The following is a 17,500-nucleotide window of genomic DNA, read 5'->3' as shown; positions in this document are numbered from 1 at the left end:
ACAATGCTTTATGGGAAATGCAGTCCTGGACGATTTGGCTTCTTATCTCTAGGCACTTACATTAAGTTATAGCAGTCCCATAGGGATGCTGTACAAATGACTGCATGGTTGTGGTCCAGTTAAGATGTTTGTTTTGTCCCCAAGGTTCTTTCTCTTTGGACTTGAGTTAGATGGTTGATGCAGTTCCCTAAAAGTCTTGTATAAGGGATTTGAAGTGCATAGCTGACTACACAGAAACATTGTCAATAGCAGCTGTTAACCCGTTTACCATAAAGATGACTGAGATGTTTTTACTGTAGATCTCTACTGTCTCCCCAGAGCTCTCATGGCTCAGAATCTTGTGCTACTGATTGTCAAAACAGTGTAGAGGGTTAATGTAGTTTCCTTTGTAATACTCTGCTTATGACTTACATAGGAGCTGTCAACCAATGGACTACATTGAAAACTTCTTTGTCTCTGCCCACAGTGCTGTCACTCTTTGAGGATTTGTAGTGCAGTTTCATAATGGTAGTGTAGACACACACACTGATTGCCTAGGAACGTTAGCAGTATTAACCATTAACCAGTCGACCAATAAAAACACTCCACTCCGGTGAGATGAGACAACAGACAGTCGTAGAAGATGGCAGGTGTTTCTTTAAGCGCTGAGGCGCTTGTTGCTATGGAAACTAAATGAGAGCTGTTGTGAACAGGTGACATGCTTGGCCTTTGGCGTGTGAGTCACGGAGGCAGAGGCCGGTCGGGGGAAGACGATCTGGAGAGTTCTGTTCCTCACCAGTGACCGAGGGCTTATCTGCCCAGAAACTGTCACTCATGCTCAGCAGCTGTTGTAGTTCTGAGGGTGTGTGTGTGTGTGTGGGTGTGTGTGTGTGTGTGGGTGCGTGTGTGGGTGTGTGTGTGTGTGGTGTCCGGATGTGTGTGTGTGTGTGTGTGATGATTGACTGACAGCAGATTTGGCCCTGATGGATCTCCTCAGGCTGGCCAAGATACACATACTTTCATCTCTCTCTCTCTCTCTCTCTCTCTCTCTCTCTCTCTCTCTCTCTCACACACACACATACACACACACATACACACACACACGCACGCAAAGTCTAACAGACTTTCACACGTCCACGCATTACAGCATGCTGCTACTCCATTACTTGTAATGATGGATGGACCTGGTTCTATTGAGGTCTCCATGCAGTATCAACTCAAGTGTCTTTATGTTCTACAGTGGTGTGGACACACACACACACACACGTACACACAAAGACACACAGTCACATATGCACACCGTCACACACACATATTCGCACACATACACACACTCACATACACATTTACTGTACATTGTCACGCATACGCACATGCACACACACACACACACACACACACACACACACACACACACACACACACACATACGCACATGCACACACACACACACACACACACACACACACACATACACATATACACATACACACACATACTCAGCCTGACACACACACACACACACACACACACACACACACACACACACACACACACACACACACACACACACACATACACACATACACATATACACACACATACTCAGCCTGACAGACACACACACACACACACACACACACACACACACACACACGGTGACGGAGACGGTGAGAGAGAGCAAGCCAAACTTTGGAAAGCCACTAAAAGTTTAAAGTGTTGACGCTGTGGTGCTGTCGACTCGTATCAAATGAAGAATGCATAATTTTTTTCCGGTAGGTGACGCGGGGCAATGCCAGACTTCCAGCAGGCCGCATGACGCGGGACGGGGCAATGCCAGGCTAGTCGGGGCAATGCCAGGCTCGGCGCATGGCCTCAGGGTGGCTTGGGTTTGCATTACACTAACGCTGTGGGAGGAAATGGGCTGTAGCGTGGCACAGTGCGGGAGACGGCCCAGACACCAGCGCCACTGAGACTTAATGTGCTGTGTGATTATCACAGCTCCCACACCCAGCAGAACAGACAGGCAGGAGCAGGAGGAGGGAGAGGAGGAGGGGAAGGAGGGGGGAGAGGAGGAGGAAGAGGAGGAGGAGGGAGAGACAAAACGGATGAAGGACAGACAGATAATGTTCTGTTCTTTATGTAACAGTTCATTAGTAGTTTTCTTTTAATAGTTTTGCAGTGCAAATAAACATAAGAATTGTCAGAAAGCCAAAAAAACAGACACAAATATAGAGATTGGCAAAAAGAGAGAGACAGGAAAACTTAATAAGAGAGACAAACTAAGTAATTTAGCAAGAATGTGGAAGAGGGAGTGATCGAACGACAGAGAGACAGACATATAGCAGAAAGCCCCAAATATAATTTTTACACACTGTATGCTCCATCGCAAAGTGCTTGTGGCTAAAATAATGATTAGGATTAGCTTAATGTATTTGTAAATTTGCCGTATTATTGTCGATGGGTTTAATAACACATCAAGGGGGTCCTTGGCCAGAACCTAGTGGTATTCGGGGGGCCTTGTCGTGGAAAAGTTTGGGAACCCCTGCACTAGTGCATGCCTGTGTGTGTGTGTGTGTGTGTGTGTGTGTGTGTGTGTGTGTGTGTGTGTGTGTGTGTGTGTGTTTGTGTGTGTACAAGTGTGCATGCCTGGATGTGTGTGTGTGTGTGTGTGTGTGTGTGTGTGTGTGTGTGTGTGTGTGTGTGTGTGTGTACACATGTGCATGTCTGGATGTGTGTGTGTGTGTGTGTGTGTGTGTGTGTGTGTCTGTCACTCCAGCAGACATGCAGCAGAAACAGACTGGCACTGACCTTCAGTGTTGCTGGGCAGCCTATCAGCAGCGCAATGGAATCCAAACTCCCCTTTGATGTCACAGCTGGAATTTCTGGAAAGCGCAGCTACCTCATGATTGGCATCGTAGGCTGACATTTCCCTTATGTGTGTGTGAGTGTGTGTGTGTGTGGGTGTGTCTGGGTGTTTATAAGTGAGTGAGTAGTGAGTGTGTGTGTGTGTGTGTGAGAGAGAGAGAGAGTTTATTAAAAGGACGGAGAATAACTGAATAAATGAATGAAATGAATAAAACAATCCCTCTTCAAACCCCATGGACAAGCCTGGCCCTGTCGCTCTTGTGTTGTCGACTGAGTGCCGTGTTTTGATCTTGGAATAATATTTATCCCTTTAAGCGCATTCCAAATGCTTCACCTTATGATAACACCCCATGCCCAGCTGTCACTTTATGCATTTCATTTCATTTATTTATTTATTTCCTGAAGATCAGAGATTGCACACGGTCACATCAGACTGCACTCTGCCATGCTTGTGTGAGATCAAGATAGGCATTCATGCCTGGCGCATCATATTTAATGAATAGCAAATCCCAGACCACTGTTAAAGCCTGCAAACAACCTCTCCTCTATCTCTTCCTCCTCTCCTCTCTTACTACACCTCTCCTCTCTTCTTCTCTTCTCAACGGTCTCCTTCGTGTCTTTTCTCTGCTTGTCTTCTCTCCTCTCTTCTCCTCTTCTCTCCATTCCTCTCCTCTTTTCTCTGCTTGTCTTCTCTTCTCTCTTCTCCTCTTCTCTCCATTCCTCTCCTCTTTTCTCTGCTTGTCTTCTCTTCTCTCTTCTCTTTTGGTTTCTGTCACAGGCTGTCTCCCCTTATGGTAATCAGTTCATTTTAATGAATCTGTTGCGCTCACAGTTTGCTGAAGGATCGGTGTGTGTGTGTGTGTGTGTGTGTGTGTGTGTGTGTGTGTGTGTGTGTGTGTGTGTGTGTGTGTGTGTGTGTGTGTGTGTGTGTGTGTGTGTGTGTGGTGGGGGTACTTATTTGTTCCGCTGGGATGCAGCACTTTAGCATCTTTTTCTAATGGAGTTTTTTTTACTTTTCTTTCCAGCTGCCATTCTATTTCAAGTGTTTGTGTGAATGGTGTGTCTGTGTGTGTGTGAGTGTGCACATGTGTGTGTGTGTGTGTGTGTGTGTGCGCTCGTGTGTGTGTGTGTAGAAGTTGTGCTGCGTATCAGACTGATGCTGAAAGTCATGACAGTAGTTGGTAGTTGGTTTCCATCCCCTTTGTCCTCGTCTACTGCATGGCCGGTCTGCCTGCTTGCCTTCTAGCCCTCATCCATATTGAGGACTTAATGGCACAGGGCTGTTGGGGCTTTAAGGATGGTGCTACAGAATGAGCCTGGGCAATTAAGAATCACTCTGACATGATGGTGTTAATAGCCACGGAAGTCAATCATGCAATATCATAAAGGTTAAAGACGGCTAAGTGCTGGCAAGAGCCCTCACTCACTCACTCACACACATACACATACACATACACATACACATACACATACACATACACATACACATACACATACACATACACACATACATACTGTACACACATACATGCACACATACATACACACTGGTTCGCTCACTCAATCACTCTCTCACTCACTTGCTCACACACACACACACACACACACACACACACACACACACACACACACACACAGACACACACACACACACACACACACACACACACACACACACACACACACACACACACACACATACACATCCGCTCGCTTGCTCGCTCACTCACTCACTGACTAGCACGCTTCTGTGAGTTTTCATGCTATGTTTTCAGCTCTGTCACTATCAAGGTGCCATGTGTTAGATAAGCTACTCATTCATTTTGCGAACACGACACATGCATACACACACACAGACACACACACACACACACACACACACACACACACACACACAAACACACACACACACACACACACACACACACACACACACACACACACAAAAGGTAATATTCTAAAAAAGTCTTCAGAGTACTGACACTGTGTTGTATTAATTGAGGTGAAGAGTTGAGAGGAGCCGCAGTCCTGCATAAAAACCTTTGAGTACTCACCCCCTGCTGCTTTAATATGCACTGTGGAAGAGTTGATGTGATTTGGAAGTGTGTGTGTGTGTGTGTGTTAAAGAGTGAGACATTGTTTCTCTGTGTAAAAGTATGTGAGAGACAGAGATGGATATAATGAGACAGTGTCTGTGTGTGTGTGTGTGTGTGTGTGTGTCTGTGTGTGTGTGTGTGTATGTGTATGTGTATGTGTGTGTGTGTGTGTGTGTGTGTGTGTGTGTGTGTGTGTGTGTGTGTTAGAGAGAAACAGAGAAAGAAAGAGGAAGAAAAGTAAGGACAGACAGTCGGTCAGACTGTTCCTGTAACCCACGCTGATTTGGAGTGGTCATTAATCGGTGCCTTATTCAGACACACACACACACACACACACACACACACACATACACACCAACACACACACCAACACACACACACAAAGGCTCATTCAGACACACACACACAGGGACCGGTCCAGTTGGGGCCAAGAAAAAAAACAGTTTGAAGGAGACTCTGTTTACCACCCAAGCTCCAGAGTCAGAGGAGGAGACAAGAGGAGAGGAGAGGAGAGAGGGGGCTGGGAGTTAAGAGGAGAGGAGGAGAGGGGAGAGGGGGCTGGGAGTTAAGAGGAGAGGAGAGGAGAGGAGAGAGGGGGCTGGGAGTTAAGAGGAGAGGAGAGAAGAGGAGAGAGGGGGCTTGGAGTTAAGAGGAGAGGAGAGGAGAGGAGAGAGGGGGCTGGGAGTTAAGAGGAGAAGAGAGGAGAGGAGAGAGGGGGCTGGGAGTTAAGAGGAGAGGAGAGGAGAGGAGAGAGGGGGCTGGGAGTTAAGAGGAGAGGAGAGGAGAGAGGGGGCTGGGAGTTAAGAGGAGAGGAGTGGAGAGGAGAGAGGGGGCTGGGAGTTAAGAGGAGAGGAGAGGAGAGGAGAGAGGTGGCTGGGAGTTAAGAGGAGAGGAGAGGAGAGGAGAGAGGGGGCTGGGACATGAGGAGCTCAGAGGATTGGAGGGGATAGGAGAGGAGAGGAGAGGAGAGGAGAGAGGTGGCTGGGACATGAGAGGAGCTCAGAGGATTGGAGGGGATAGGAGGGGATAGGAGAGGAGAGGAGGGGTTGGGGGTTTGGAGGAGATCCTGCTGCAGGGTTCAGGGTGATGGGAGAGAGATGCTGAAATCCCCTCTGAATACAAAAGAGAGACGGCGAGAGGGGAAGAGAGACTCTTTTGAATTTGGTAGAGTGACTCTCCCGTTCTCATTCTGTATCTCTTCCAGTTTCTCTCTCTCCCTCTCTCTCCCTCTCTCTCTCCCTCTCTCCCTCCCTCTCTCTGAGTCCCAGGGGCATGTCTGAATGGTGCTATGATGAACCTCTCACCATTACATTTATAATTGCTCTAGCTTTCATATCCTCTCACCCAGGGGGATGGTCATGGAGGCCTGTGAAGCAGCTCTGCATGTGGAAGCACATCACATTTTTCTCACTACTTTTCCCCCCTTCTCTTGACTCTCTTGACCTGCCCTTCATGTCCTCTCTCTCTCTCTCTCTCTCTCTCTCTCTCTCTCTCTCTCTCTCTCTCTGTCTATCCCTGTAGTTGTGTGTCTCCTCTTTCCCTCTCTCTCTTTAAGTCTCTGTCTCTTCTTCACCCCCCATCCCCCCATCTCTCTCTCCTCCCCTCCCCACTGGTGAGGCGACTGCTGCTGCATAGGGCCTATTGGTATGCAGCGGAGACAGGCAGGCACTGAGGATCCTTCCGGCACCCTCAACAAAACCAACTGTCTACTCGTTTGGACTACTTAGTTCGGTGTTATTCATTTTCAACACCAGTGGGTGAAAATCCATCTGCGACCTTGGAGAAGAAAAGTTGAAGAAAAAAAAGCCTCATTCAGTGAGAGTCCCCCAAAAAAATTAACTGAGGCTGTGTGTTCTCATAGAATCAGCTCATCATCATTCACTGGGTTCATGGGAGACAATGTAGTGTTAATGACATTGGCAGCAGCAGTGCAGACTTTGTCGTAATCTCCGTCCGCGATAGCGATCGCCATGAAGGCGTGAAGCGCATTTGCGTTGCCTTGCTCTCGGGTGTCTGCCTCTCCGCGCTGAGTTATTGAGGGAGATGCTTTAAACACAGACTGCAATTAGTCAGGCAATTAAAAGCCTGTCCGCTCTCTCCCTGGGTGCAAAGAGCTCCCGACTGTCTTGTTCTCTCTCTCTCTCTTTTTCTTTCTTTTAATTTCTCTCATTCAACCCCTGTTCTCTCTCTCCCACTTTCTCTAAATTTCTCAATCAATCGCTGCTGTCACTCTCTCTCTCTCTCTCTCTCTCTCTCTCTTTTTTTCTTTCTTTTAATTTCTCTCATTCAACCCCTGTTCTCTCTCTCCCACTTTCTCTAAATTTCTCAATCAATCGCTGCTGTCACTCTCTCTCTCTCCCTCTCTCTCCCTCTCTCTCTCTTTCTCATGCTCACTCGTGCTCATTTTGTCTTTTGAAAGTGCCCTCTTTCTCCCTCCTTATCACATCCACCCTCTTGTCTCTCTCTCTTTCTTTATCTCTACGCTGTCCTCTGTTTCTCTCTCTCATATCCATCTGTCTCCAGCTCCTCTCTCTCTCTTTCTCTCTAGCTATTTTCTGTCTTTCTCTCCATCTCACTGTCACTGTCTTCTATTTGTTTCTCTCATCTTCTGTCACTTCTTCTCTCTCACTTGCTCTCTCTCTTTTTTCTCTCACTTGCTCTCTCTCACTTGCTCTCTCTCTTTTTTCTCTCACTTGCTCTCTCTCTCTATCTCTCTCTCTGTTTGTCTCTTCATCTCTGTCGGAGAGTGTGGCCTGGATCATTTGTCAGTGTTGACAGAAGTGAACTCTGCAGCACACTCTCACCTCTGCACCAGACACTACTGTGCTTGACAGTGCTGGACAGGGCTAGGGGAGAGTTGGTCCGGGCTGTGTCGTACGGAGTCTCCGGCCCCAGGCTCCGTGTCCTTCAGCTGGCCCGGCGCTCAGGCTCTGTTGTCACGACACCACGACTCTGTTGTCACGACGTTGCAGCACGCAAGACAACAGCTGCCCAGACATCATATCTCTCCCTCTTCCTCTCTCTCTCTCTCTCTCTTTCTCTCTCTCTCTCTCTCGGTGTCTCTTTCTCTCTCCCTCTCTCTCTCTCTCTGTCTCTCACACTCTCTCCTCTCCTTTCGCTCGCTCGTGTCAGTGGTAGAGCCGCTGCCATTCTTTCTGCCCTCCTCTCTCTTTTCCTCTCTTTTTCCTCTATCTCTCTCCTTCCTTATTCTCTCTCTCTCTCTCTCTCTATCTCCTGTTTTGACAGCAGTGCTGCTACCCATCTTTCTATCTTATCTTCCACCTCCTCTCTCCCTTTTCCCCTCCATCTCCCTCTCTCTGTGCCTTTCCTGTTCTTTCTTGCTCTCTCTCCCGCGCTCTTGTTATTTCTCTCTCTGTGTTTATATCTCTTTGTTGTCTGCGCAGTGCTTCTTGCGCGCTCTCTGCCCGTCATGGTGAGACCCCAATGTGTCTGTGAGGAGGAGGAGGAAGAGGAGGAAGGGGAGAGGTGTTGTTTTCATCTGGGATCTGTGTCTACCTGTCTGTCTCTCCCCAAGATGCCTCGCAGCATGTTCTCCCAGTGCACACTGATCAGCCTAGTTAAGTTGTTTGTCTGCTCTGGAGGGTGTGCTCTCATTGTGTGCATTTCAGCGTCCATGGTGTGTGTGTGTGTGAATGTGTGCGTGTGTGAGTGCGTGTATGTGTTGTGTGTGTGTTGTGTGTGTGTGTGTGTGTGTGTGTGTGTGTGTGTGTGTGTGTGTGTGTGTGTGTGTTGTGTTGTGTGTGTTATGGTGAGATAAAACACACCTGTTTGCCACACACCTGGGAGACTCCTGGTAATAACATATGCATCTCTAGCAGAAAATAGAAGCACTGACAGACAGTGGTAATGTGTGTGTGTGTGTGTGTGTGTGTGTGTGTGTGTGTGTGTGTGTGTGTGTGTGTGTGTGTGTGTGTGTGTGTGTGTGTCTGTGTCTGTGTCTGTGTGTGTGTCTGTGTTTGTGTGTGTGTTTATGTGTATGCTGTTTGCATATGCTATATATTTAAAAAATGTGTATGAGTTTGTGCTGCAGTGTTTAGTATGTGTATCTAACTAATCCAAACAGAGTGTGTTAGAGTTTCTTTGTTTGTTTGGCAGAGAACAAAATGGCCCCATGATGACAAAACAAACTGCCACTTTGTGTGTGAGGGAGAAGCACTCCTTTTCGTGGCATCTGTGAAGAGTAGAGAAGAGGAGAGGACAGGAGATGGGAGGAGAGGAGAGGAGAGGAGAGGAGAGGAGATGGGAGGAGAGGAGAAGAGATGGGAAAAGAGGAGAGGAGAGGAGATGGGAGGAGAGGAGAGGAGAGGAGAGGAGATGGGAGAAGAGGAGAGGAGATGGGAGGAGAGGAGAGGAGATCCTCTTCGAGGCGGCGGCTTGATGTCCTGCCTGTCTGTGCTGCTGGAGAAGCGTTTGAAGAGAGACAGAAGAGCAGAGGTGAGGGGAAAGTCCCTCAGGAGGCGCGGAGAGGAGAGGAGAGGAAAGGAGAGGAGGAAATTAGACCCAGACCCAGACACGCATGTCTGAGGAGACGCAGGCACACACACAAAGGCCAGCGCGTCTAAACGAGGTCACGGTCCAGACCACGGGAGATGGTCAGGGGTTTCTGGACAGCTGTGGAGTGGACAGGGCTCAGATGGTGGAGAGAGACTGGGCAGGTTTTTTCTTCTGTGGGTTGAATGCTTGAGAGTGCGGTTTTCTACTTTACCTGTATTTCTCTCTTTCTCTATTTCACTCTTTTTCTAGCTTGCGCCCAGAGAGGGATTTATTTTTGGAGTTGAGTGCGCCTGCTCCAGTGTCCACTTAAGATTATAAGACTGGCACCTGAGTGGCTTGTCCATTATCTGCAGGCTACTACAGATGTGTGCAGAATGAACCTCCTTCTCATATAAAGATTCAATTACATTTGCTTCACATCGGCCAAAAGCTGAAATAAATCTAAAGATCGTCAAGGTTAATAGGCATTAAAGGGATAGAATACTCTCAGCCTGCCATTCAGCTGTGGTGAAGTCAAAGTAAAGCTATTTTAGTTTGAGTAATAACTATTGTGTTATATTGTACTATATATTATGTTATATTATAGCTTCAGGTTTAATATAATTCACTGGTGCTACTTTGTATGCCTAGTTTAATAGGATCACCCAGATGGGTTATATAAAATGCATTGCCTTCAAACTAACTTGTCATGATGTTAAACTGCAGAACAGAACGACTTTCATAATGTTATCAATCCCGATAAAAGGCAGGGAAAGTGCCTCAAAGCTGGTCCATGTTATTGAGTTAATAAGCACCAGCTTGCTCAGTAGACCCAGTGGGCTCGCCTGTGAAGCCAGCCCCTGCTTGGGTTTGCCTTTAAGCTGTCAAGCACAGTTTTTGTCATTTTGGGACCAGACATAAAATGCAAACAAATCTTTTATTGCTCATTTTACTGTATCTGTTGCAAGAGACCTTGTTCTTCGTGGCCTAGATGGAATGGCTAGTGCTTTTTTTTATTTGAATGTAGCCTATTTATTTCAGTAAAGTACCAGTGTTTTTGGGCTGTCATTCTGTGATTGTCCCTTTTACTGTGTTCAGAAAGGCTAGACCTTGGACTAGATTTCTGGATAGACATAGCCCACATCCACCTTTTTTTCCTCTCTTCTCTTCTCTTCTCTTCTCTTCTCAGGTATGTTAGAGTGTTTTTTGTTTATCTCGCTCAGTCTAGACACGACCAGGGTCACTTTTCCTCTTGTGCCATTCAGTAATTTCACTAGACAGATCAGTGTTTCAAAGGCGATATCAGCCACTCCGGTCTTGGCAAACAGACTCGGTTTCTGTCTCGCTGTCTCTCAACAGCAGTCTACCATGCGCATGCGTGCAGACAAACACACACACATGCATACACACATGCATACACACACACACACACACACACACACATACACACACACACACACATACACACACACACACACACACACACACACACATACACACACTCATGCAAATGCAGACCCAAAGAGACAGACACACGTACAAGGACAAAAACACACACAAATAAACAAGACACAAAACACACACTCACGAGAACACTCAAACACATAAAAAACAGGGGAAAAAACAACTCTGCAGCAGAACTAATTGCATGTGGTGTAATAGCCGCCGTTGCTGCCATGAAAATGCATGAGCACATTTTCCTCTTTACAAGCCCTGTGCGGAGAATATCGCTCCTCAAATTAGCCAGCACGGATAAACAAAATCAAATAATTACAAAGAGATGAGAGAGCTGCAGACCGGATTCATCAGACCCCATCCTCTATTCCTACACACACACACACACACACACACACACACACACACACACACACACACACACACACACACACACACACACACACAGAGCAGCCTCCTTTTCATACTAGTTTGCTCTGAACACTGAATACCACTGAAAGCCTCTCGCTTTCCGCTGTGTGTGTGTAAATGTGTGTGTGTGTGTGTGTGTGTGTGTGTGTGTGTGTGTGTGTGTGTGTGTGTGTGTGTGTGTGTGTGTGTGTTTATGTTTGCACTCAAGCAAAGCTAACAATGTGCAAACATGGGTTGAGGTGATGAATTCCCATTTCTGTGTGATTTTCGAGAGGCTGTGGTGGGAGATGACGGTGACAAATTTCAGAGGATGTGAGTTTGAGTTTGATCAGCTGACACACACACACACACACACACACACACGGCCACGCGCACAAACACACACACACACACACGGCCACGCGCACAAACACACACACACACACACACACACACACACACACACGCGTGCGGCCATGCGCACAAACACACACACACGCGTGCTGTTGGGCAGTGGGAGGTCTTGGCCGGTTGGTTGCTCGTTTTTATGGGCCCCTGCAGCGGTATCTTCCAAACCTCCAGAACCATGCTGGGCTTTGACCGGTCCCCTCCGACCCTCAAGACATCACAACACACACACACACACACACACACACACACACACACACACACATCATTCAGAACCATGCTGGGTTTTGGGAGTGTCCAAGCCCTCGTCCACCCCACCACATCACAACAGGCACTGTCACACTGTGTTTGCTCTCTCTTTCACACTCTCCTCTGGGTCTCTCTCTTTTAAACTAACTGTCTGTCCTTTTTGTCTCTATCTTTCTTTACCTCCTTCCCCCACCCCTTTCTCTCTCCCTCTCCCCCTCTCTCTCTTTTTTGTCTCTCTGAAGTCTCATCTCCTCCAGACGGTACTACTTTGAGGTCTTACACAAGCAAGATGACAGAGGCTCTGATCATGTTGAAGTGGGGGTAAGTCAGAAGCAGGTGTGTGTGTGTGTGTGTGTGTGTGTTTGTGTGTGTGTGTGTGTGTGTGTGTGTGTGTTTGTTTGTGTCAATCAGAGGTTCATATGCCAAAAAGGCACATGACCATGACACATGACCCGCATACAGCATCATCCAAAGAAACCTCATGCTAACACACTCTCTCTTGCACTCTTGCATTACAGTGAAGCAATAATAAAGCATATTTTGAACAGGGGAGAGAGGCAGTTATTTTTGCTATTAAACGAAGAAGCAAAACATTTCAAGGAAAGAAGAAAACATTTCAAAAGTTGTTCCTGAAATATTTGTGTGGGTCGGCCTGAATAATAGATGCCAAAATGTCCTGTGTGTGTGTGTGTGTGTGTGTGTGCGCGCCGGCTGTGTGTGTGTGTGTGTGTGCTTTGCGGCCCTCTATCGGCTATAACCGCACTATGTAAGTTTGCCAGATCGGGTAGCAGATCTGTAGTTCGATGGAATGAGACATAAGAAATCATCTGATGTCGCAATACATCGTACTTTCATAAATCGTGCAACATATTCTACTTTGTCTGAGGACATGGTTGTTTGAAAAGCCAGTGCTGGATAAACAAATAGCGTGCGTGCGACAGAGGGAAAGTTTGTTGGTGTTGCTTTAAAGTATACAGGCAGGGCCTTATCAGCCTCTTCTAGTCAACAGATACTCTTCACTGCTCTGATGTCTTTGTATGTGGTGTGGGTGGGGGTCACTGTGTGTGTGTGTGTGTGTGTGCATGCAATTGAGAGAGATGGTAGGATGAAAGGGGACTCGTTAGGTCGGTTCACATACTGCTCAGCTCTTGGGTCTAGTGTAGTTGACTATGCAATTACTGACATGGACCCCTCCTCCATCAACGCGTTCACTGTAAGACCACAGCTTCCTCTTTCAGATCACTGTCAAATAAATGTATACCTAAAAAGAACTATGCAAATAAAGATAACAGATACTAAGAAGCTTTTAAAACTCAAACCAACCTATAAATGGATATCTGACAGTGCATCTGAATTCACCAATGCAGCCAACTCTTCTGAAATTACTAATAAAATGAATATTTTTTTTACTAACACAATTTCATCCATATCCACCAGCTGTTAAAACAGCCGTAAATCAAGTAAATGAACTTTACCACATAATTGCACATAAAGCAAACCTTTCTAGAGGTAATTCCAAACCCAAAAATAAAGTCCACAAAGAGCAATGGTTTGATAAGGAGTGTGATATGATGAGGAAAAATCTCAGACAACTATCAAATCAAAAACACCGGCAACCAAACAATCCAGAGATGAGAGAAAATTACTGCAAAAAACTCAAAGAATATAAACAAATGATTCAAAAGAAAAAACAAAATCTCTACAATGCAACACTAGATGAAATTGAAAGTTCAATCAACCAAAATCAGTTTTGGGAAAAGTGGAACACCCTGAATCCCAAACAAAACCCAGAGCTACCCCTGAAAGATGGAGAAACATGGAGGAATTATTTCATGCAACTCTATGAGAAAATCCCTCCCGATAACCTCACTACTGGCCAACAAATTATAATGGAAAAATTACACCTCCTCGAAAAAGTCATTAAAGACAATCAAGCCCCCCTTGATTTCGAAATCACATCTAAAGAATTAGCAGAAGCACTCCTGAAACTCAAACCTAAAAAAGCATGTGGACCTGACAATATAAAAACAGAGATGCTGAAACATAGCACCCCTGAGCTGCACAGGGTCAACTTAAAACTATTTAACCTTGTTCTCCAAGCTGGCTGCTTTCCTGAGATCTGGAATAGGGGGCTTATATCCCCAATATTTAAGAGTGGAGATAAATTCGACCCCAATAACTACCGAGGCATCTGTGTGAACAGTAACCTGGGGAAGGTTTTCTGCTGTATTCTAAACGCCCGTATACAGGCCTTCCTTATCAAGCACAATGTCTTGAGTAAAGGTCAGATTGGATTCTTGCCAAAACATAGAACCACTGACCACATTTACACCCTACACACCCTAAGCAACACCTATGTTTTAAAAGGAAAACAAAAGAAAATGTTTGCATGCTTTGTAGACTTTATAAAAGCTTTCGACTCAATTTGGCACAATGGATTATTTTACAAAATTTTACAAAGTGGTGTAGGGGGCAAAACCTATGATTTAATCAAATCTATTTATATGGACAATTAAAATGCTGTAAAAATTGACAACAGCAGAACAGAATTCTTCACTCAGGGGCGTGGGGTGAGACAGGGCTGTAACTTGAGTCCAACTCTGTTCAATATCTACATCAATGAGTTAGCGGTGGTATTGGAACAATCTACAGCACCTGGACTCACCCTAAACAATACAGAAGTTAAATTTCTGCTTTTTGCAGATGACCTGGTGCTGCTGTCACCCTCAGAACAAGGACTACAGCAGCACCTAGATCTGCTAGAGCAATTCTGTCAGAACTGGGCCCTGACAGTCAATTTGGACAAAACAAAGATTGTAATATTCTAAAAGAAAGCAAGATCTCAGGCAGGCAGACACCTTTTCACTCTATGAAACACCGCTCTAGAGCATTCTTTATCTTAGGATTATCTAGGCCTGAAACTCAGTGCCTCAGGAAGCTTTGACCTTGCAGTGAATGCGCTAAAAGATAAAGCTCGTAGAGCTCTCGATGCCATCAAAAGAAATTTCCATAAAATACAAATCCCAATTAAAATCTGGTGCAAAATATTCGACAGTGTAATAATGCCAACTGCATTATATGGATGCGAGGTATGGGGTCCACTCAGCAAGCTAGACTACACTAGATGGGACAAACATCCCACTGAATCCCTACATGCAGAATTTATTAGAAACATTCTTAGAGTCCAAAGGAAAACACCAACAAATGCATGCAGGGCAGAATTAGGCAGATTCCCATTGGCATTAAATATACAAAAAAGATCTTTAAAATTCTGGATCCACCTAAATTCTAGTGACGAGAACACCATACAGTTTCAAGCATACAAAACCACCAAGAGGTCAGCCCTAAAACCAGTCCCCTTTGCCAGTTGGTTCTGAAGTTAACTAATACTCTAACCCATCGATCTCAGACCAGCACTGCTTTTCAAAATCAGATCAAAGTAAAACAAATTATGAATCATAGTAAGAATAAGTATCTGGAACATTGGGATGATCAAACAAAATCACAATCCAAATTAGAATGTTACTTGTCACTAAAACGAGATTATGAGACAGATTCTTAAGTACAGGCTAAGTGACTACAGCCTTGAGATAGAGAATGGCCGGTACAAAAAATCATGGCTTCCCAAAGAGCAGCGGCTCTGTGGTCACTGTATGACTGGTGAGGTTGAAACAGAGATGCACTTTCTCCTATACTGTCCAAAGTTTGAACAGATTAGAAAAATATATTTTTTACAATTCTCAAATAAAATTCCAAATTTTAGGTCCCTTAAAGACTGTGATAAATTGGCCCACCTGCTAGGAGAAGGATTGACTGCTCCGCTGGCTGCAAAATATGTTACAGCTTGCCACGACATGAGGGACAGTGAGTCGGACACTTTGCCACAATACCCGACCTAATGTCTGTAATTAATCCAATGTATTATAATGTGTATGCTGCCCGTGTGTGTGTGTGTGTGTGTGTGTGTGTGTGTGTGTGTGTGTGTGTGTGTGATCACATGCATATGTGTGTGTGTGTGTGTGTGTGGAAAAAGACAGAGAAAGTGAGGGTATACACACAATTTTTCATGTTACTGTTTCCTGTAATGCTGTCAATGTTCTAATTGTTATGCTGTTTTAATTGTGCTTTGGCAACACTGTACTTACTTACAGTCATGCTAATAAAGCAACCTTGAATTGAATTGAATTGATAGAGTGTAGGTTGGGAGACTGTGTGCCTGAAGTCAGTATAATGGCCCATGGGGCCTGGGTCAGTATAATGTTGTCTCATTGCTAGAGAAGTATAGTATAGTATGAGTATATATACTCTTTTGATCCTGTGAGGGAAATTTGGTCTCTGCATTTATCCCAATCAGTGAAGTGAAGCACACACTAATCCAGTGCAGTGACCAGCCTGCAACAACAGCGGCGCTCGGGGAGCGGCGCTCGGCAACCCTCCGGTTACAAGTCCGAAGTGCTAACCAGTAGGCCACGGCTGCCCTAGCAGGCCAGACAAGACATGAGTAGTTCAGATGCATCAGTGTCCACAAGTTAGGATGGTCTCCCCATGGGCCTGAAAACCCACAAGGGATTTTTCTGTTTGAGCCTCTGCCTTTATGCAGACACAGGCCCATACGTTTGAATGGTTCCATTAGTGTCAGCAGGTGACACATCAGATTTAGCCCTTCGCAGGGACTTCTACTCAGCTGCTCTCAGCTGGAACGAGCCTGTTCTGTTGCTCTCCGTGCTCATCAGACAAACAATGACACAAGGCAGACAATGGAGCAATGTAACACAGCCACTTCTAATCGATGTGTCTGAGAAAGAGAGAGAGCGAAAGGGAGGGAGGGAGGGATGGATGGAGAGAGAGAGAGAGGGAGGGAGAGAGAGAGGGAGAGAAAGAGGGAGAGAGAATCTCTAACTCCATTAAGAAGCCGCTGAACCACATCGTTAAGTCTCTAGGTTGACATCATGGCCACATCATCGTTTTCATATGACACCCCCTCACATTGATAATTATGTCTAATGTGTTTACTGTGTGATCGTTACTATCACCGACGTATTGACCAGCTTGAGCGTTTTCTCTCTGCATTGTGAAACAGAGGGCGGGTAATCGTCCACTCCGGGTTGGGTTGGGTTGCGGTATCCACGGCGACAGAAGAGTGAAGATATTAATGAGGTGGGGGGAAACTGTGCCACAAATCACCGGCGAGTGACCTCCTTAGTTACGGCTCCACAGCCGGCACCGCGCCCTGATTTAGTGCCAGTGTACATTTTACACTTTGTCAGAAATAGCAGATTTACCGTGACGCTGTCCCCTGCCGCGTTAGCCAACGGCCACAGTAAATCTCTTCCAGAGGAGAGAGGGAGAGGGACAGAGGGGGGGGGGGAGTCATAGCACCTTAAGGAAATTGTGAAACAGGCTCATGTCTCATGCGTCTTTGTATTCAGAGGTTTCCAGTATAGCTTTGTATAGTCATGGCTGTCATTATAGGTGTCACACTTTGTGTGTGTGTGTGTGTGTGTGTGTGTGTGTGTGTGTGTGTGTGTGTGTGTGTGTGTGTGTGTGTGTGTGTGTGTGTG

General features: G+C 45.9%; 1 protein-coding gene across 1 annotated transcript in view; it reads left to right on the top strand.

The window, feature by feature from the left end:
* b4galnt4a (beta-1,4-N-acetyl-galactosaminyl transferase 4a) overlaps positions 1 to 17,500 on the top strand; it is a 150,933-nt gene that overhangs the window by 106,798 nt on the left and 26,635 nt on the right. The window contains exon 8 of the mRNA XM_042110023.1: positions 12,182 to 12,260. Coding sequence (XP_041965957.1) covers positions 12,182 to 12,260 — 79 coding nt within the window. The remainder of the gene's footprint in view (positions 1 to 12,181; positions 12,261 to 17,500) is intronic.

Source organism: Alosa sapidissima, chromosome 11, assembly GCF_018492685.1.
Source record: "Alosa sapidissima isolate fAloSap1 chromosome 11, fAloSap1.pri, whole genome shotgun sequence".
Lineage (NCBI taxonomy): Eukaryota > Metazoa > Chordata > Actinopteri > Clupeiformes > Clupeidae > Alosa > Alosa sapidissima.
This window is presented reverse-complemented; position numbering and strand designations above follow the sequence as displayed.